Genomic DNA, 22,521 nt, shown 5'->3' on the forward strand with positions numbered 1-22,521 from the left:
AACTGTTGAGTCCGCTGAATGAGCCCATTGTTCTATCTTTGTCACTCTCTGTCAAGAAGGATAGAACGACGCTTGTGTCGACTTGTGTTGACTTGTGTCGTCAAATGGAAAGCACTTGCAGTAGACTTAAAGATAATAGCAGAATATTGACAATATCGACCGTCAATATAAATTTCTCGACCGTCGATATTTAAAATACGTAAACAATCGTCTATAACATCAGTATAAATGATTTAAATTATATACAGAATGTCTCAGACTTACTGCTCCATTTACTAATAGCAGATTCCTGAAGTCATTTTGAAACGAAAATTCGAATAAATTTTGTTCTATAGTACATATCATGAAAAATGCCAACACATCTAAATGCGCGAACATTAGGAAATATGATTCGCTAACTTTAAATGCTTATAATTCAAAAACTATTATAGTCTCGACATTTTGATATTAAAATTTTCAATCTGAAAATAACTTCATAAATTTGCCATTAACAAGTATGGCGGTAGGTCTGGGACACCCGGTATATCATGATACAAATGCTTCAAAAATAAGAGCTTATAGTTTATATCCGTATTCATAATCAAGCCTTAATTATTATATTTAACGCTTCCTTAAATTTATTTTCAGGTACTCTACAAATTATCTTATTGACTATAAAGCATCATAAGATGAATTTAAAGATAGGTCCTGACTTTGAATACGGGCATTATTATAGACAATGAAAGAAATAAAGAACATTCCGTTGTATCTGATGGTTTTTGGTAAGTTAAGCCCAAGCCACAATGCGAGGTAATAGCGATAGCGATAGACATAGCGATAGCGACAGGAACAAAGAAATCCAACATACGGGAATCCACAGGTTTCCCAGATAACATTTATATTGCATAAAATATCTAAAAGACGTCAAAGCTAGATCCACAACTTTGCTTTAAGAAGCCTTAAGTCGAAAGAGATTAAGTAACAATAATTTCTGTCTTTAAACTGTTTTTGCACAGTCTTTAGACATTAACCGTCAGACTTAAGCGAATTGAGCAAAACCCAATTCTTACGACCTAAAAATATAAGTTCTGTCGCCGATATATATCGTCACTTACTACTTAAAGCTTACGGCTTATGGCCTCTTAAAGCAAGGTTTTGCTTAAACCTAGCCTTAGATGTTTTATATCTAAAAGATGTCTAAAAGATGTCTTTTAGATATCTTATGCAACATGCATGTTATCTGGGTTGTTCGCGTCGCATGCTCCAACATGTTTCAATAGCCGGTATTCATAGTTAGTTCTTATATTCAAGACCGTTTTAAGTACGATCTTAAGAAGTCACGAACCAATCAGAAAACCGCATTAGCGTCTTAAGACACTACTTAAGACGGTCTTGAAATAAGAATCGACTATGAATACCGGCCAATATGCTCCTACCACAACTCTTACTCACTCCAATGCGCTTGAGGCCGGAATCAGACTACGCATTGAAGATTGAGATTGAAGATAGAAAAATTCAAATTTGACCAATCGAAACGAAAGGAGCTAAAATTTCTTTGTCCTTATTGATCAAATTTCAATCTTCAATGCGTAGTCTGATTCCGGCCTGATAGAGTGTGCCTTCCAACAAGCGACACAAATGACGTGGTGTGACGCAATGGATCATCTTTGTTGTTTGCCAATGTTAAATAAAGGTGACATGATCACTGTGTCGCACTGTGTTGCTTGTTGGAAGGCACCCAGAGTGAGTAGGAGCTATGATAGGAGCATGTTGGAGCATGTTGGAATTTGCGACGCGAACAAACCTTATATATCGATTATTTCTGTACCATTCCTACCGCTGTTGCCTCGCATTGTGTTTAGGACTTTAAAATTTATTGTTCATTATTTCTTGTTCCTTTTTATTGGTGTGAGTCTTATGACTATATTAATAGTTAAATCTTATATACTTAAGGCTTCCTTAAATTTATCTTTAAATGCTCAGTAGCCAATAAAATAATTCGTAGAGCATCTGAAGATAAATTTAAGGAAGCCTTGAATATATAAGGCCTATTATGAATACAAGCACTAATTATACATATTTACGATATTGTACTTTTTGCAGATATTGTACTTTTTAAATTGTTCTTTTTTCCAGGGAGGGAAGGAAAGTTACTTTTATCGTTACTTTTGTCATTACTTTTTAAAACAACGATTTGATAACGACGTTACAATTTTTATGCCGATAATTATAACTAGTTGAAAGCTAAGACTGGGAACGTCACTTTTTAAAAGTGACATTCCCAATCTTATTTTTAATTAATTATCATAATTATATCATAAAAAATTACCAAATCGTTGTTTCAAAAACAAGTAACGTTAAAATAAGTATAATTTCGATCTCATCCCTGCTTTTTTCCATAATCCGCAAAAATAATCGAATCCAGATGTTATCAATAAAAACATATATAGTTTTAAATAGAAATCAATATTGTCGTATTAATTATAATATTTGTACATATCTATTGTACTACTAATAATGATATAACATAGAATAAAAATAAGTTATAAAATTATAGTATTCTTAGTTAATCGGCTGAATTTTAGCAGCCATGTGAAGTTGCCTGTTGTTTAGTTATAATTCTCAAATAGCACAGCAGCGCTTACAAAGCTATCGCTAAAAAAGCGATTATATGCGATTATGCTGACACTTTGTAAGCGCAATGTCACTTGAGTTATCTCTTTCTCAGTGTCAGTGGCTGCGTTCAGCAGAACGTTTGTTTTGCAGCTGTTGAAGTTGCCTTCGCGCTGATTAGATCATACTTTTAGATTTAGAAGAATGGTCCTATCTCAGCAGCAATCATAAAACGGTTGCAAAACTGTTGAGTCTGCTGAACGTAGCCAATGTGACTGCTTTCAGTAAAAAAAAAAAAAAACAGTTTATTTGCAACCGTTGTAAAATTCTTTAAGTTATAGTTTATACATTCAGATCCAGTGAGGAAAATGTATACTGCAGCCAGAGTTTAAACCGTGATTTTCTACGTGATAAACGTAGAAAGCGTTGGAAGCGCGACTGCGACAAACATCATTGACGATGTTTTCCACGCGCATGCGGATTACGGTGGTTCACAAAATGCACATAGCGGATCATCTAAAGTCGCGGAGCCGCTCTCATTCGTGGCCAGCGATCGCAATGGGACGGGATGCAAGACGGGGAGAGGGTCGGCCGTCCGTTGTAGGGGAGGGGACGCGATTTTTCGAAGTGTTGGTGGGATCGAGTGATATAGACGTCGTAAGAGGTACGGGCTCCTCGGGCAGTAGTGAGTCCCCTCACTATAGTCTTCGCGATGGCATGTATAGGATCGAGTAGGCTTTGTGCTCATGTGGAGAGACTGTGCCAGTTCGGACATTTCGCCCAATTACGGAGGAAAGTTTCGACTACGACATGTGTGAAATCGCGGCCGGTGTTCTCCGCGCGGACGAGTGGCACGCTCCTCCAACACTGCCAGGTACGTTAACACGGCTCGTTTCATCCCTGTCTTCAACCCCGCCGCGAACGTATCCCTTTCAAATTGTCCTGCCTGAAGCGGGTCGTTCCGATGGCCGACGGTTCGTCGGACGCGACGCGCTCGAGAAAATGCGTTGTCCCATTCAAATTTTCACGATTTTCGCGTTTCCTTTCGACTGTTCCGCCGACCTAACCTACACTCGGCAGTGACACCTAACCCCCGCCGTTTTTATCGCGCGTCTCCGACGCGAAGTGACAGCTGATCGAGAAGGCGCGATCGGGTGGAACGTTTCGAAATTTTTTGAGGTCATCCGAGATACGGAGAGGCGTGTTTAAATAAAAACTCTGCGAGAACTCTGTGAAAAAATTACATAATACGTAGGACAAATGCTAGTTGCTCGAAATTCGGCTCTCCAAGTCTTTGCGAGAGAGATCGCGAGATAGAATTTAATCATCACGAAATAAAGTGTCAGAATCTCATCCTTCGTACATAAAATTCGTCAGTACGTGAGATCTTGCGAAGATATTTTAAGCGACGCAATTTTACTCCGATATACGCCTGTCAGCTGGTTCTAGCAGACGCCGTATGGATCGTCTGCTGGTGACGTATTGATTGTGAGATGTCAAACGAGCGACGATTTCTTGATAAACGCATAGAAATTAGATCGAACGAGAATCGTACGTACCGCTACAATTAACGCGCGTTTTTTCTCGATGTTCTCGCGATGAGAGGTTTGGATGAAAGGCATAAGAAATTTCTGTGCAATTTTAGAGACTGCATTGACTACGTGAGCGAGGCGCGTCATCGGCCGCACGCATGCGCCTAATAGAATTCGAACGCACCAAAATCCACAGGGGATTGTATATCTTGAAATGAAACGAAAGTTATAACAAAATTGACCAAATTCACTGGAATATTTATAATTTCATTGATCAATATCTATCAAATTTCCTCACTTTTATAATTTTTACGTCGTTCTAAGATATAAAGTCGACTCGCTGTATACCTTGAAATGAAGTGAAAATTATAAAAGCAAAAAAATTATAAATTTTAGAAAATTATTAAATTTATGACGAACCGAGAGAAATGATAAATGAGGAGAATGTAACTAGAAAAATTGATTACTCGGGAAAAAATGTTTTTATAATTATATAAAAAATTGCCATATGTTATATACAATTATATATAATTATATATAAAATATGTCCATATTTATAACATTTTTCTCGGGTAAGCAAGTGTATACCGCAACTACTGTTAGATGCTGAGATATTATTAAACAATAAATAATAAATAATAAATACGTGGTCAATGTTAAAAAGGAAGAATTTGAGGGCATCTACCACGAACGCTCGTTATTATTTGGCGAAACTTGTCACAAGATAAATACGTTACAAAATTACATAATTAAAGATATAAAAATATAAACGTTTCGGCCTTAAATTAGGCCATCTTCAGTATATGTAGTCAAAATTATATATAATTCATAAACGCATTATTAAAATTATAAAATTCGAAAACGTAAATATAAAATACTGCTTATAACATAGTTATAGATTGTATTTGCACGCTAGTTGGATTTATTTTATGAGATCTTTTTAGTTTATCGCATACTATGAAATTTCCTCTTATATCATTTACAACTCTACATAAGTGATCAGTAATGGATTAGAATATAAGAGGAAATTCCATAGTATGCGATAAACTAAAAAAATTTCATAAAATAAATCCAACTAGCGTGCGAATACAATCTATAACCATGTTATAAGTAGTATTTCTCTTTTACAAGAGGAAGAGTTTATATACATTTTTTGGGATTTTTACTTTGCCCATTTTAAATAAAGAATCTGAGGCATCATTTAGATCATTCTACATATATAATAAAAAATAAGTTTTCTGTTTATTTATTTATAATTTACATTTATTAATTTTTTTATTAATTTGAATTAGATATCATAATACGTATCTGCTAAAAAGGTTGCAACATTTTTTTCGATGAATTTCAAAATTTTGCTCGTAGAGCGATTGAACGTAAATGGTTAGATCCACAAGTAAAAACGATGAGCAGGCTGCACTCGGAAACTAATCGAAAAAAATGTTGCAACCTTTTAGCTGATGTGTGCGACCTTTTAGCTGATAAATGTGCATATGTAAAATATGGTATCTACTTCAAATTAATAAAAAAATAAATTAATGTAAATAAATAAACAGAAAATTTATTTTTTATTACATATATGTAGAATAATCTAAACGATGCCTCAGACTCTTTATTTAAAATAGAATTGAAAATTTTTATATATCAATATTGATCAATTTTTAAGTTGTAAAAGATCAAAAATGAAAACTACTTTTTTTTGCTATTATAATCAAATTTTCAATGCAGCAAATAAATAACAGAGTTCTATTCTTTGTTTTATTTTAAATAAACTTTACTTTAAGATAGAAATAAGACGGAATTTTAATGAAAAGTAGCGATTTGTAACGAATAATGATGTCATTCAACATTATTCTGTGTGTAAAGATTTATTTTCATATTTTAAAAATTAGTACTACGTTACTTCTTTATATTTTTGTGGACTAAAATTAACCTTATTGCATTATTTTAATTTATTTCTTATTTAAAATTTTATCGAGTTTGATTATATTGAATTCAATTTGTATGTCAATGTCCTTGATTCGCTACATCTCAGGTGTCATATGTAGGACACAGAAGGGTCTTTCTGAAACTTCTCTGAAAATTAAATAAAAATACCCACCCTTAATATCTCTTCCAGTTGCGAATCGCTCGATGTATTCTCGAGAAATCACAGTTGCGATTTTCGAGCCGTGAGTGTACGTGCGAAATCGCGACTTTCTCGGATCGAAAGCGCCGTGGAAGAATCGGGGCTTCGAAATTTCGCCGTCAATGATCGGCCGCAAAGTCGTCAATCTTGGGGCGGCTGATCGTATTATGCAAGACTTAGGTCACACTGCGATCGAAATGTCTTGGCGATGCGACGCGACGTTTCGCGTTTCGCCGTGCTTCTTTTTTTGTGAGGATCTGACGACGACGGTCAATAATATTATTGAATCGGCGAATGCGACGACCGGTTGCGTCTCGAATTTCGAGCCGTACTAAGCCGCGTAAGTAGGCTAACAGGCTGCGCGAGAGATACTTCTTGGAGCACGCCGGCATTCGCGCTCTTGACTTTCTCGGCTTGACCAGCTATAGCATGCGTCTCCACACCTGTTTTTACCACGGGATACCGTGACTTTTACTCCTCTTGTGGAAGCGACACTTTCCGATCGAGAGTGAAAACCGCAGAAATCGAAACCTCATACATATATGCGTACTTTTGAAAATGCGTCTGACGTAAACGTGTAAGAGCGCTCAATTTACTTCTGATTCATTCGATAGACCAGTGTCTACATATTTAAAAAGATTTTATTAAGAAATAAAATATATGGTTTCAATATATACATATACATAGATATACATAGATTACCAGAAATTCTTGAAACAATATAATACAGCAAGAAAATTCTCGAAAAAATAAGTTGATAAACAAGAAATATTTTAAAAATATTTCTTGTTTATCATTCCGAACCTAGTAGTTTTAAAATAAAGGTTTTTAATTGGCCAATTACAGATTATGTTAACCATAATCAACGGTTGATCAATTAAAAAAATTTATCTCAAAAACTATTACTCAAATATTTAGAATGACAAACATTTTTAAAAAACCTACTTTTTCTACACTTCCTTGTTCGACAAATGACAAATACTTTTATAATTTATTTTTTCAAGAACGTTCTTGCTATGGATTTTGATTCGCGAATTTTAGAAGGCTCTGTATAGAATAAAAATAATTATCCAGCATTTACCATTGAATTACATAGGGTAGGAAATTTGTGATTAAAGTTTGTAATATTTTATATTTGATATTATATTTTCATTGATTATCTCATAATTTTTTCGATTGTTACAACATATCTTTCTTTTTCTCTCAATATATATTTATTTATATTTTCTATAATATTACATACTTATAAAAGTAATATTATATTAATATAAGAATACGTCTGTGTGTATATTTTATGTACATACATTGTAAATATATAGTTTAAATATATATTTTGAAGATTGGAATTAAAAATTTACAGAAAATTAAAGCATCAATATTGTAATAGTTTTAAAATTTTAAGCGTTTTCTGTAAATATTATTTATCAGGGCACGCATAGAACTATTCGAAGTGGGTTCTGATCGGAATTATTTCGATCAGACCACTTCGAATAGTTCTATGCGTGCTCTGATAAATAATATTTACAGAGTCTTTTGCATCATACATTAAACTTTGTAGTCTGAATAATGATTCGAGCGAGACGAGACGAGAAAATACCGAGATTAAGCTCGACATAAACAAATGATTGATACAATTTTTTCGTTTCGATGAGTCGATATTCTCGCTTGTCAAGATTCCTGAATTTTATCTCAAAACATTCGAGAATATCGATTATCTCGTTCCATTTATTTGAAATATTTATATAACCGGGCACATTGAATAATTATAACTGTCATAAAGATATTGAGACGAGACAAGACGAGACGAGACGAGAAAAACAAATGATATATGTTAATCTCGGAAATGTTTCTTTTAATAACACGAGCAGTTCTGAGATGTTCCGAGATATTCCGAGATTTTTGTATTGCATCACTAGTTATGAATTACGAATCACCAGATTGAATAAACGACAGAACTGTGTTTTAGTTACCAGATACAAGCAATCAGTAATGATTTTTTTAATGTACTGTTATGCTATCTCTATAATATTTGTCAACATGGTATAATAAGTAAATATGTTATTCTCGTTTCGCATTGACTATTTCCGGTGAATATATCTAATATTGAATAAATAATGAATATGAATTCCAATATGATTATAATTTTTTTCGCAGAGTTGTATAAGTTACATAAAAAAGTAACGAAATTACTTTTTTCGTTACTTTTTTTTTACGTAATGGTAATTAAGTTACAATTTCTAGTAACGAATAACGAAATTTGAAAGTTACTATTTCGTTACTATTTCGTTATTTCATTATTCGTTATTTTTAGTTTTTTTAATGAATGACGCGTAATAATGACAGGTTACTTTTCAAAGTGACTTTTCCAGCCTTAATATAACTTAGCATTCAGTTAGTTAACGTTACCGTCATAAAAAATTGCAACGTCATTATCAAATTGTTTATTATAAAAAGTAACGACACAGTAACGAGAAAGTAACTTTTAACAACCCTATTTTTTGCTATATTCATGAAAAATGAATAAATGCTTTTTATTCAGTTTGAATGTGAATCTATCATACTCACTGTTGATATGATTGATTGACTATATTAAATGTCAATATGATTATGAATATGTTCGATTTTGTATTCATTCTCATTTTTTGACGATAACCACCATAATTTAGTACATTCTTTAGTAAAACCATTGGCAATAGTTTTCTTTCTCCTTGAGAAACATAATTATCTTTCTCAAATTTTAATCAAGCTTGAAGGCAGAATATTTTACTGTATCAGCAGTTAAGCGATTATAAATATTTTTTAAAACTCACATTTCGAATAAATATTTAAAGAAATATTTTTTTAGTATGAAAATTTTCAATGAACAAAATTTATAGCTCAATTATGAGTTTTTTTTATTTCTCGGATGCACTAGTATCTTAACCACATAAACAAATTATATTTTTTAAATTTATATTGCATAATTTGATTGCAGTTAATGCGTTTCATAAGTAGGTCGGTTCATTATCCCGCTATTATTCAAATCGCTGTTATTCATACTTGAAGTTGATTCATGAGTGGAGTGATATTGAATTGTGCTAGCAATACGCAAATCTATTAATTTTCCTACGTACTTAACATATACGTAGAGGCGAAAGGTGCAGAAAGTAAATCAAAAAAGGTTTTTAAAGTGGCGATATCGGATCGTATCTTGAATTCTCACATGATACTTTGTTGCAACATCGAATAATTTAATATGTCCTTCCTAGAATAAAAAGGTACAGCTCGTTTTTCTTGCGAAATACGCAATTTTATGTTCACGGTCCTATGATTAGCGGATTTACTAATTCACAGATAAAATGTAATTTAATTTACTTATTTGATTTATATCATGAGCAAAGTACGATATCAAGTATTAGATACGTATTATCGGATATTTAGAGAATTTTATGTGATACGTTATAACTTAGTAAATAATACTTGGATTATCTGTGCATATCATTTATTTCTTTTTCATTTTGTTCATTTATTCTTCTCTTTAATTAATTGGCTAACTAAAGTTAATAAAACTTTATTAACTAAGAATAAATACAAAATGAAGAAAATATTACTAATATGATATGCATAAATTATCCAAGTATTTACTAAATTTATTTATTTAATACTTGATATCGCAGTTGATACTGTGGATACTTAGAGTTATCGTATTAATAAACAGTAGTTAATAGTATATAAACATATATTGTAAATTTGGATCTCAAAACAAAAAATATATTATATGAACATAAATTTTTATAGATATCAATCTATTCAATATGATAAATAAAATAAACTAAATGTTAATAGAAGTTTATGTTCATATAACATTTTTTTATTTTGTTGTCCAGATTTATGATTTATGATATATATTTAATATTAATATACTCTTAATCTATACAATTGATGTGTATATTAATATACTCTATGCGTCTATAGTATCAACTACGATATCACATACAGAAATTTCGAACTCAAGTCTCAAGTGCTGTGGATAGAAATAGAAATAGCCGGGGATATACTCTGCACATATAGAAAAAAAAAAATTATACATTTCGTACGCGTATTCGGATTTGGTGGTTTGTACTCCAAAATCTTTCTCAGACTGTGCGATAAATATGCAAACCAGAATGCCTGCGTGATCTTAAGACGAAGCAGCTTGTACTCATGCATGCAGAATGTTCATAGTACATCTTATACGCAGGATTAACGTGAATAAGCAACGGTAGGCTGCAACGAAAGTTAAATGTCATGAAGCAAGAACGTTCTCAACCATTATTATAGAGAATGCTATGCCGGATATAATCACTTGGAAAAATCTAGATGTTCGTATCCTTGAAAGAGTTTGTAATTATAGAGATCTTATGAAATATTTACAGAGGGAAAGACTGGGCGATTAAGAATAATAAGCAGAACGCATTGTTAGAACACATTAATTATTTCAGGCCACAGTTTTGTAATTGTTAATCTTCCCGACGATTTCGTTTACTAAATTGGCCATCGGCATTCTGTAAAAAGAGGCGCGGGTTTTCTATGCTAATTCGTTACAGGCACTTCGTAGTAATTCGTTGCGTTAACAAGAATAATTGCATTGTCAATATATTCATGCATTCCTTCACGTGTGGATTTGCACACGTGCACTTTATACCAGAACGGAATAGCAAAAGTACCTATGTCGCATGTTAGGATAATTTATTTTCGACGGAACCGTACTTGAATAATCTTCATAAAAATGAATTTTCCTAGAATAATCCGACGACTTAAGTTAATCTAGTTTCCTCTGTCAATTCGTAAAAGAAAAAACTCAATCTGAAATTAATTACATTTTCGTTTTCTTATTGGTAAAATTATTTAATAATTCACAGAAGAAAATATAACGCGTTAAGGATCGGCTTTTTAAAGACGATTATGTAAAGTAGATTTGAATTTATTGTTGTCCCTTTTTCTTCATCGTTCCATCGTTTTCTCCATCGTACATTTCTTCACTATGTATTTGTTTACTTCGTAATGCGAATAACTGTCCGCACTTCGATAGTTTGAATATTGTAATTTTATTTCGATATAGACAATATAATTAATTTTTCTTTAAGAAGTGAAAAAAATTATTCCACAAAACAGCTCAAAATGACTCATTTTTCTGAAGAAACTTATATAAAATGCATTCGTACTACATAAATTGCAATCGTGCTGGCAAGTGTAATCCATTGAGATAAATCCAATAATACAATTATCGTTCAAACAAAAGTAGGATATTAATTATCGTTACGTGAAACGACAATATTTCACTCACACAAAAGTTAATGAAGACATAATATTTGTTATAAATTTTTGTGCATAATTAATTGCAAATAGAAATATTTAATATTCAACATATTATGTATAATATAATTTTTTAATATTGGTCGAACTATAAGAACAAATAATGAGTGCAATTAATGAAAGTACCAATCAGAATTCATTATCGTGCTAAAGAGACATATCATGAGACCCACTAGTGTCTCGGCGCTAAGATGACAAGCGCAGTATGAAAATGCTTACAGTTACTTTGCAATTGAATCCTTGAAACAATGTAGAGTTAACAACTAGGTGTTGTGGCGAAGAAGTGAGAGAAAGGATGTTGTGGTTTCAAGAACATGTAATTATACTGTGGTATATTATTATGCTATCTCTGAGAGCTTTAAGGACGATCTTAAAATATTATAGAAAGAAGTTCCGAATGTAATTATGTTTCATGGACAGATTGTACTTATTGTAGATAAGTTGATAAATATTATAAATGAAATTAAAAAGCAACAAAAATCTTAATGCGATCAATTGCATCGCTATATTGTTGTATATATGGATTTTTAATTCATTTAATAATAATGATTAGTAATAATAATAATAATGAATTTTTATTTAACTATCTAAAACTAGCATTTGAAACAAACGATAAAGTGATATCTAAATTATGTCTAAAAATTATTTTTTAATAGACATTTACGTTATTCTTTTTTTAAATGCGTGAATAAATGATTTTATATGGAAATTCTAAATTGTTAATATGTGTAATATTGTTGGATAGTCTTGCAATACGATGAATTTTCAAATGATTTAGTATATTCAGTGTCCATGCGAAGAGTGTAGATACTTGATGTAATTTACACCTTTACATTTGAAGTTAGATGAATAGATCATATCTTGTTCTAATTATCTTGTTCTAATTATGATTTCAAAGCTTTGTTTGGCTTACTTAGACAGCTATAAATATTTTATATGTAAATTGTGTATGTAAATTGTACATATAAGTATTTATAGGATGCTCCGAAATTCGCAAATTAAAGTACTATTAGATATAGTAAGGAAGTTTTCAAAAAATTAAGTAAAGAAGTTATTTGAAAAATTTTATTTTAACCTTTACAATACGAGGTATAATTTGGTGTCTCATCCGTCCAAACATGGTCATTGGAATCCGTTCTTTTTTTTCACCTATTCAGAATGGTTAAAAAAATCTCTAAAAATTCATCAACATACTTTCAACTTTCTAGAATAAATATTGAAACTTCATTTTGGAAAATAATAAAATGTAGTATAATTTATAATTATCGAAAGACTCAAAAAAACTTGCACAAACAGGAATTCCTCGATCATTATAGTTATCTGAGCTTGTACGGTAAGAGTTAAGCGACAGTTTGTGAAATAAGACTATATATATGTATATATATGGCCAATTATGTTTAGACGAATTACGTTTAAACGTTCAGGTACGCACTTACTAATACTTCTGTTTACTAATCACGCGCGATTCATGGACAGTTAGTTGGTCGTCTAAACGATCTAATCTATAATTGTGGCTATAATTTAAACTCTTATATTTCAAAAACTACTGCTTGAAATAAAAATATAGTAAATTTGTTTATTTAATTTTTGAGAACTTTGTTGGTATTTTGATTCACGAATTTCGGTATATGTAATTTATGTATATACGTAAAAGATAAAATATGTTAATAAAAAATAAATAACAGATTATAAAACTAATAATAAATAAACAAAGATTAATGAACAGATACAAAAATATTTTATATTAGCCAAGAAAAAAATAGATATAGTTTGAGATTTTTTAATTAATGATCATAATGAACGAACGTCTGGATTTGATACATCTGATCCAGAGATATTTAATTAAGACATAAATGATACGAGTATATACATTGAATTCATGTGCGCCCTGAAGTGCGTCAGATGATGCGTCTTATGCATGATGAACACTGAAGGCGTGATACGGTATGTAGTCATCGACGTAATTCACGAAGCTATATAGGGATAGGACTGGCATTTAAAATTGCTTAGATTGTATGATAAGATATAATGACGATGACATCATTTTATCAAGGCTTTTTAGCATAAATGAAATGAATACTTAACATTATTATATAGAGAAAAAGATTATATAGAGATAAATTCTTATAATATTGTGTAATATACTGGAATTGTATAAACGAACGTTATTTAAAAAGAATTTTAGAAATTATATGTAAATAATACAATACAATTCTATAATAAACATAAATGTTATGCATACTTAATGCAAGAACTCAAACCAACAAATTTCAGTTTAGATAACGATCCGAGGCTAAATCCAACTTTTGGTTTCAGTACTTTTATAGAAATGGTTACCGGGACTGTTTGGATTTCAGTTCTTTCTTTTTAGTCCTGTTTAATTTTGGTTTTCGGTAATTGTACACCTATAACGGTCACCGTTATCGCTAAAAGGATTGGAATCGACACCGAAACCGAAAGTTGGGTAGTCTTGGACCATAACCGTAACCGATCCGAGTCTCTATTCAAGATTTTTAGTGACTATTAATTATTTCTAGTTACTTTAACATAATAATAAATATTTTTTCTCTCCTATCGTAAATTTATTCGCTAACGAAGACTATAAAAGAAAAATTATATGGAAAAATAAGTTCGGCTTTAAAATATTATTAGTATTGCTTTATATTCAATACTTATAATTATTTAACTCTGACGTTCCTCAAGAGTATTCCTATTTCGAGAGAAACAGTCTTTAACCTTTACGAAGAAGTATACCTCGACAGACATAGTAATTTAATCCGCTAGTTCCGGATATTATCCATAGTTTACTTTCATACTGGCAACATACGCTTTCTCACTGTAAATTACCATATGTCAAATGATGATTATCATATATTTATTTTTAAAAATAAGTAGCTGTTGTAAAATCAAATTTATGGTAATTATCTTCAAACAAGTAAAGATAAGTATAGAACAATAGTTACATTTTTATAACAAAAAATGTAGCATTATAATTAAACAGATTTTTAGAGATTTCGAGAGAAATATATTTACAATATGACATTTATTAACGGTTTTTAACTTTAAAGAAAACTTAAAAAAAAAACTAATTAGATAACAAAAAGAACAATTCTTTATTCTCTCTTTTTTCATTGTCATCATTACGAGAAAAAAAAATCGTTGGAACAGTTTTACAAATAAACACACAAAATTTAACCGTTGTATTTCATAACAGGAAGTTGTTCAATACCTTTGTGTCTCCCGAAAACGCGGAGAAATATTGCTCTCCAAATACACGCGATAGATGTAGAGAACTTTCTCTGCCGTAGCACAGGATAATATATGTTTAGATTGTATTCAAACATAATTCTTCACAGGGTTTATATTTTCTCAAATATTATAATGGATACATCGTATTTTAAGAAAATAGATTGAAGACGATTTAGAAATAATTCTTACAATTTCTAACTTGAATACAAAATTCGGGACCCATTGAAGGTACGTGATAATACACGGAAAGGACGGTTTTGTTGAAGTATCTAAAAATTTAGCTAGATATAGATAATCTGGAAATAATTCTGTTAAACCATCAAAATAATTATGTAAATTATTTGCTAGTTAAGTTTTTTTACAGCATTGCTCATTGTACTTGTGATTCCTATTTGTGATTGATTATTTTGATGATCCAACAGAATTATTTTCAGATCTGTACCAGATTAAATATACATGCATTAAACTCTAATTAATATCATACTCAAATTCTAGTTGTATACTAAAATATATATTTGCATTATAATTATCAAAAATTTTATGTATTTTCACTAAAACTTAACCAATAACATACTTTGTTAATTGAGTTAATTCAATCATGATTACTTTTTGTGCGTGTATCGAGGAAAGAATTCTATAGGATTCGTTTGACGAAAATTTAAAGTTGGCGAAATCGAACTTGTAGATTCGTACTTTCGTTAAGAAAAAAAAAAAGAAAAAGTAATCGAAATCGATTCATCTTCTCCTTGATTTGTACAAGGTGTTTCCGCGTTTTTTTATTGTAAATACTATTCGCAAACGGACGTCATACAAGCCATCTGCTAAAACTGTCCCGAGGACGTTAAAAGAGACATCGCAACGCACATAACGATCAACGTCGTTGCCTCATTTTGTAGTCGAATCGTGCAACGATTCCAAGGCTCGCGGTATCGCGCAAAGATGTATCGACAAAGATCCTTGAAGAGAGAACAGTAAAGCATGACGGGTCGTCGACACTGCCATACTAATCTTTTTTATTAATATGCTATTGATTTTAACAATGGTGTGAAACAATGAACAGACATTTTTCGTTAAGAACTTGTGACAGTGATTTTAATATTTTTTGATATTTTAATTACCAAATATTATAAAATAATAATATAAAGGTTGAAAAAAACATGACGAGATTGTTAAATATATGGCACCCCACTTACATTTTGTACAATAATTCGCTTAATCAATAATATAATCAATATTTAAATTTGAAACTTAACAATAACATTTGTCAAAATATTGTTCAGTCGATTCTAGACTCAAAGTTGTGAAACATTTATTACTTAGAACACTATTTATAAAAATATAGCAACGCTGCATGGGTCGGAAAAAAACAGGGGTAGTAATATGGTCTTCCATAAAAATAGATATAAAAAATTGGTTTTGTTTAAAAACCACTATTTGATTATAAAATTAACATAAAAAGTAAAATATTGTAGAGTGTATATATTCAAATTATGCAAATATATATATGTGTACGCATAACTCCTGCCGCATATAAGTTGCTCAAAGTACTAGAAATCTATATACATGTAATATAAACTATAGATTAACAGTAGATCTACAATCGATTTATGGAATAATTATTTTGATATGAAAACCTCAATAAAGAATCCATCAGGAATCAAAACACATAGGGGACCACATTATGCTACATTATTGTTTAACTTTGCATAACTCGAAATGTATACAGCAACATAAAATGTTAAATAACAAAGAACACACTCAAATATACATATATTCATATGATAATACGTTCAAGTTTAAGAAAAATAGAGGAGGTGTGTATAATTAAATTAAAATACTTGAAAGTAAAAATATGTTATAAATGCTAATTATTGTGTATTGACATATTAGCGTCATGGTGTAACAGGGAGTTACTAAGCAGATAATTCCATAAGTAATCACGTCAGAATTCGCCACTTAATAGCAGAGATGTTAAGAGGGGCCATTATAGGGTAAGGTTGCCGAAATCGCACCTTTTACTTAAAGGCTCATAACTCAGAAATTATGAAGAATATTCTTAAGTTTTTTACAGCATAATAAACTGTACTCTTTTCCCTTTCTTATGTAATTTTTTCATAATTTTTTTGCGCTATTATAACGTTTAAAATCAGGATTTTTTCAGTATGGTGCGATTTAGGCAATGAGGAAATCTCCTAAATCGCACCACACCAATATTCCTCATTTAAAACATTATGATAATGTAAAAAATTTAAAAATATCGCAGTACCTGCTAGAAATTTATCTGTTCCAGCTGTTTTTCGTACTTAGATAATTTTCGCTGTAACTGCAAGATCACTTTTTTCAGTGTAGTTAATGCAATTTCAGCTAATCAGAATTAGCTGTGAAACTAAAAATTAGCTATGAATTAGCCAGAAATATTTTTTTTCCATGATACTGGCCATAATATCACCTTCTTCTCTAATATATAAATTTGCGTAGTACATAAATTCACACAGAATTATAAGCAATTTACGATCCAGTTAGACCGTTAAAGGCATTTATTTCCTATTGGTTGTGTTCTCACATGTACGATCCTATGAGATTTAATATTGTAAATTATTTTGTTATAAAGTAATTTTTTATATATAATGCTTTATCTTGTATACATCTTTCTAACACATTTTCAAATATCATTGTATCCTTTAGGGAAGATTATTTCAAACGAATGTATACATTATAGAAGATTAGTTTATAATCGTTTAATTTATAAAGATTTAGTATCGCACAAATCGCTGTTTGAGATCTGATTTGCATAATTTCGACATCGTAAGGATTAATAAAGACAAATATCGCGAAAGACAACTGCGCAAGATAAATGATATCGACCCTTCCTTCGACGATGAAGTGGTCAGTTTCTCCGTAATGAGAACGGTATGCAGGTGTCCTCGATATATCCAAATGCGAGTCGGTAAAAGTTGAGCGATTACGTACTTGTTTTTAACTGTTGAATTACCAGTTGGATGCTTTCTTCGTCTCGTACAGATCCTGATTCGAGTTCATAAAAGCAAAGACAGATTCTACGGCGAAACGTTAACCGGAACCGAATATTTTGACGCAACGAGAAAAACTAATTTCTTCTTGAAAATAAAGCGCATTTTCAGCGCGAGGATAATTCGCGCTCAACTTTGATACAGGAATCAGCTTTCTCTGACAATTACAAATGATTTATCGTTAGAAATGCGGGTGACTGTCCGATTATCCAGAGTGTCGACTAATCGACTTTCCTATTCAATCGTATACGTAGTGTCTTTAATTTATTCAAATTATCAAGTATTGTCGGCTTTTATATGTAATTAGTAAATCGGAGTGGATAAACGTTCGTAACTGTGACTTCATAACAGAATAGATTAATGAAATTATTACAACTCGAGACGGTCAAGGACTATCGAGACGTGACATTGTGATTATCTAATATAAGTTGACATTGTTTAGATTTGTAATAGAGATTTTGAAAATTCTCTTTCTCTCTCTCTCTCTCTCATTTAAATCGATCAATTATTGTTTTAACGAAATACGATAGCTTTGAGTCATTGCAATGTTTTGCTTTAGATTGCAAATTGCTTTAGATGTCTATCTCTGTCGGAGTTGAATGACTTTGCCATTCATATTTCTCACGTTTATCATTACAGAAACAGCGTGTTATGAAAATAGCATCTACATTTCAGATATTATTTATATTTACGAGGTTGCATTTCCGCTGAGTAATGACCATTCATAAATCTGTAATAAGTTGTACAGTTTGTAAATGCATATTTACAATTATAATTCTTATATTTTTACTAGAAAGTATTTCTTACAATTGCTCTTCTTAAGATCATTCTCATTGTCTTTTTTTTAAATCATGCCAAATCATTGCAAAATTGCCACTTTCCCAAATTAATAATCCGGAGCAATTAGTGATGCAGCCGTTCGAACGAGTGAAAGTAACTAATTGAATTAAACCTCGTAATGACGAGCAGAGTGTTAAATAATTCAGATCACAAAACATGTTCTAGCTTTTAAAGGTTATATAAAGTACATCGTAATCTGTTGCAAGATACCGATCTACGAGCTTAACATAAACTGCGCTATTATTTCGAGCACGAACATAGAAATGACGAAAAATCTTGAATCAACTTGGTAAATTGCATCTTCAAAAAATAAACTATTTCCTGTAAATCTAAATAGAAATGATATTAAACATACATTTAAACGAGTGTCATTGTGTGTCTCAATAATAATAATATTAAATAAAATATTATACAGAAAAATTAAGTATTAACAATTCTATTAATATAATTCCAATAAATAATAATAAAAAAATTATAATTGTACATTGCGCAGTAATAAAATGTATTAATAATACTACATCTTATATTATCGCAATTTGTATTATCTATACAGACATATCTATAAAATATATCTAAGGCACAAAAATTTTAATTTTTAATAATTCTTTGTTTTTCTTTGTCAATTATACTTCATGATACAGCGCAGCACACAGAGAAGATTATCTTTAACGAAGATTAGTGAAATCTTTCGCTTCGTTCGCCAAGCAAGCGCTTTGAGATCGAGAGTGATAGGAACTCGGACATTATACTGCAGAGAAATGTTAATAAAATCTCTCAGCCACGCGTAGCTAATTTCACACGAGAAGGAACCAAGGAGGAGAAAGACCCTCCTCGAAACTCTCATCGGATTCCTCTCAAACGCTCGCCATTTATTTCACTCCCCTCTTTGATCTACAAGAAACTTTCTTCGTACCTGTTTGGTAACTTCCCACCGGTATATGCATTCCCATATCGAGTTCGATCACTGTATAATAAATCTGATGTTTAATTATGCCAATAGTCATGGACCTTTACAATAAAAGTTGCATAGAACTCATTCGAAAGGTTGTTAATGATACCTTGAAGCAGTAAATTTTTCTCATAAGACGATATCAGATATACAACATCCGCTCATAATTTTGACGCTAATGATCGAATCTAAAATGATTTCACATTCGATTATGGGAAACATGCTCGGACCACATCGAAAATGATGAAACGATCGAGAATAAGCGATGCTACTTTAATTTATTCAAAAAGGAAGCATAACCGGATTTTCGATATTAAAAATTAAATCTATGATAAAATCAGCTAATGAGAATATACTCATGCATAAGTTTTATATACATTTTATACTTCAGTCAAAAAGTAAAATCAAATGAAATATAATTACACACATAGGCACGCAAGAGCATTTTTCTGGAGAGAAATTAAATGTTGTAAACAATACTAATTGTATATACTAAGTGAAATGTTGTAGGTAACTTGGAATTAGTAATGTAAGTAATCTCTGTATTGCGAGATAAAGTTTCTCTTTGAAATACATAAAATCGTAATATTCTAAATATATATTTTTTCTCTTTTTTAATTCGCCTGTTGAATTTAGAAAATTTAATTTAGAAAAAAACGGGTAATTATTTAAAAATACCATACCTCACCTAAAATCTTAATAAAAATACACTCATTCGACGCGTTTTCACTCAAAATGAAAAAATCTGGCAAAAAAAATGCGGCGGTCGGCTTCAAGAACCGAGATGCTTTAAAAACATAAATTCATTGCTTTAAATAAACATGAATTTGTGTAATTATATGTAACATAGCACTATATTGAGTCGGGATGACAGATATCTTAACCTTTAAAAATCTCGAACTTTAATATCTCGGTTCACGACCGTTGCATTTTTTTTTGCCAGATTCTTTCATTTTGAGTGAAAATGCATCGAATGAGTGTATTTTATTAAGATTTTAGGTGGGATATGGTATTCTAAATAATTGCAAAAAAACGAAACGAGTTTTTAATATAATGCTATCTTGATCCACGTCGTGATGTGACACGTCTGCGTGCGTGCGTTGATTATATACTAGCATTATTGAGAGACGCGACAAAAATAATTTCGGGACAATGATAGCCTGGGATTCCCGTTTTCAAATTTTATCTCACAATTGTGCAAAGTATATATATATATATATATATACATGCGGCGATTGATACGCTAATAAGTCCGATACGCTTTTCTGTCTTTTTGTATGTTCCATTCATTCCACGGCTACGTGTCTCTTAGCCAAGCCTATTGCGAGAAGGAAAAGTAGATGACGATTGCCGCCATGGTAAAACGTCCGTGGAAAGTTCTAGAGGAATGCGTACTGACCTTGATTATTTAAAATATCTGCTTGGAAGACGCCGTCGTCGGTTTCACGTTATTTACTGTCTTCGTCTCATTACGTTCATAGAAATTTTCAAGGTTGTCTATTTGTGCAGGGATGTATTAGCATCCTATTCTATTTGAGAACTATTTCATTGCTGATTTAATAAAAATTTATGTGCAAATAGTAATTATCTGAAATGCAGTTGAATATACGAGAAAAAGATAAATTGAATTACATTTAATTATACCTATTTTTGAGCTTCAACGCGATCTTATTTCCCTAAAAATTCGCTTTTCTAAATATAAGTATTTATGATAAGTATTTATGATAGGTATAAAATACTGTACCAGAACGTATTAGCATCTTGTCCTGCTCGAGAATTACGTTCATCGCGGGTTTGATAAAAATTTATAAATGCAAATAATACAATAATTATCTTGAATGCATTTGAATTTATGACATAATTTAGATATAAATCTACAAGACGCTGATAAAGTATAACGTTTTTTTGCCCAAAAATGTATATCCAGTTCAACTTGCTTTTGAGTTTCAGCGTGATCTCATTTTCTTAAAAATCCGTTATTATCTAGGTATGAATATTTATGATGTAGGTATAAAGTGACGGAACAGCATCCCTTCCTGCTCGTGAATTATATTTTCCGTGGATAATAAAAATTTAAATGCATTAAACTAATAATTACCTTGAACGCATTTGAATATACGAGATGTATCTGGAGATAAATCGACACGCTAATAGAGCATGTTGTTTAGTGCAAAAAGGTTGTACATCCAGTTTAACTTCTTTTTGAACTTCAGCGTGTTTCTTGTTTTTCTAAATATATCCATCTTTCTTCTTCTTTAGAATTGAAGGAGAGGGAAGCACAAAAGTCAGGAACTGAAACTAATGAGAAACTTCGACGTGACTGAATGCGTACATTATGCGATGGCACGTGAGAACTCATTAGACAACGTGCTGAAATACGCTTCCCAAGTATCATCAACGTAATATGCAATCAGTGGTCAATAGCATCTCGACATTTACATAATCAAATGCGTGGATGTAACGCGTTCCAGAACACGCGCGAGCAGTTTCGCACGTAGACGTAATCGTCCGCGATCGTCCTCTTTCAAGGTGATGACTTCTTCGACCTATGAAATTACTCAAACAATCTGTGTACCAGAAGCAAACATGTTTCGTATTGGTTTCCTGGTATTTTGGGGGCCGATATGCGTATCAATGCTAACATTTAAATCGGCGTACATGAGCCGTAATGACGCACTTAAGAATAAATAGAAACTCCGATATACATTAGTTTATGTAGAGGGATATTGTGCGCACCATTGCATGCAAGCAACTTTTACCATACGCCATATATGGTACATTTGGCATTCGCTCTTTCTCTCAGTTGTTCATAACCGTTTATGGTTAACCATACCGCGTTTAGGCGTTACTGAGAAAACGTCGGATAATTAA

At 31.5% G+C, this 22,521-nt stretch overlaps 1 protein-coding gene across 1 annotated transcript in view; it reads left to right on the forward strand.

Moving 5' to 3' along the window:
- The first annotated feature begins 3,304 nt into the window (after positions 1-3,304).
- The window catches only part of qless (decaprenyl diphosphate synthase subunit 1 qless), a 41,910-nt gene continuing 22,693 nt past the window's right edge, over positions 3,305-22,521 (forward strand). The window contains exon 1 of the mRNA XM_018445154.1: positions 3,305-3,466. Within this exon, the coding sequence (XP_018300656.1) occupies positions 3,305-3,466 (162 nt within the window). The remainder of the gene's footprint in view (positions 3,467-22,521) is intronic.

Source organism: Mycetomoellerius zeteki, unplaced genomic scaffold (genome assembly GCF_001594055.1).
Source record: "Mycetomoellerius zeteki isolate Tzet28-1 unplaced genomic scaffold, Tzet1.0 scaffold156, whole genome shotgun sequence".
In the NCBI taxonomy this organism is placed as follows: Eukaryota; Metazoa; Arthropoda; class Insecta; order Hymenoptera; family Formicidae; genus Mycetomoellerius; species Mycetomoellerius zeteki.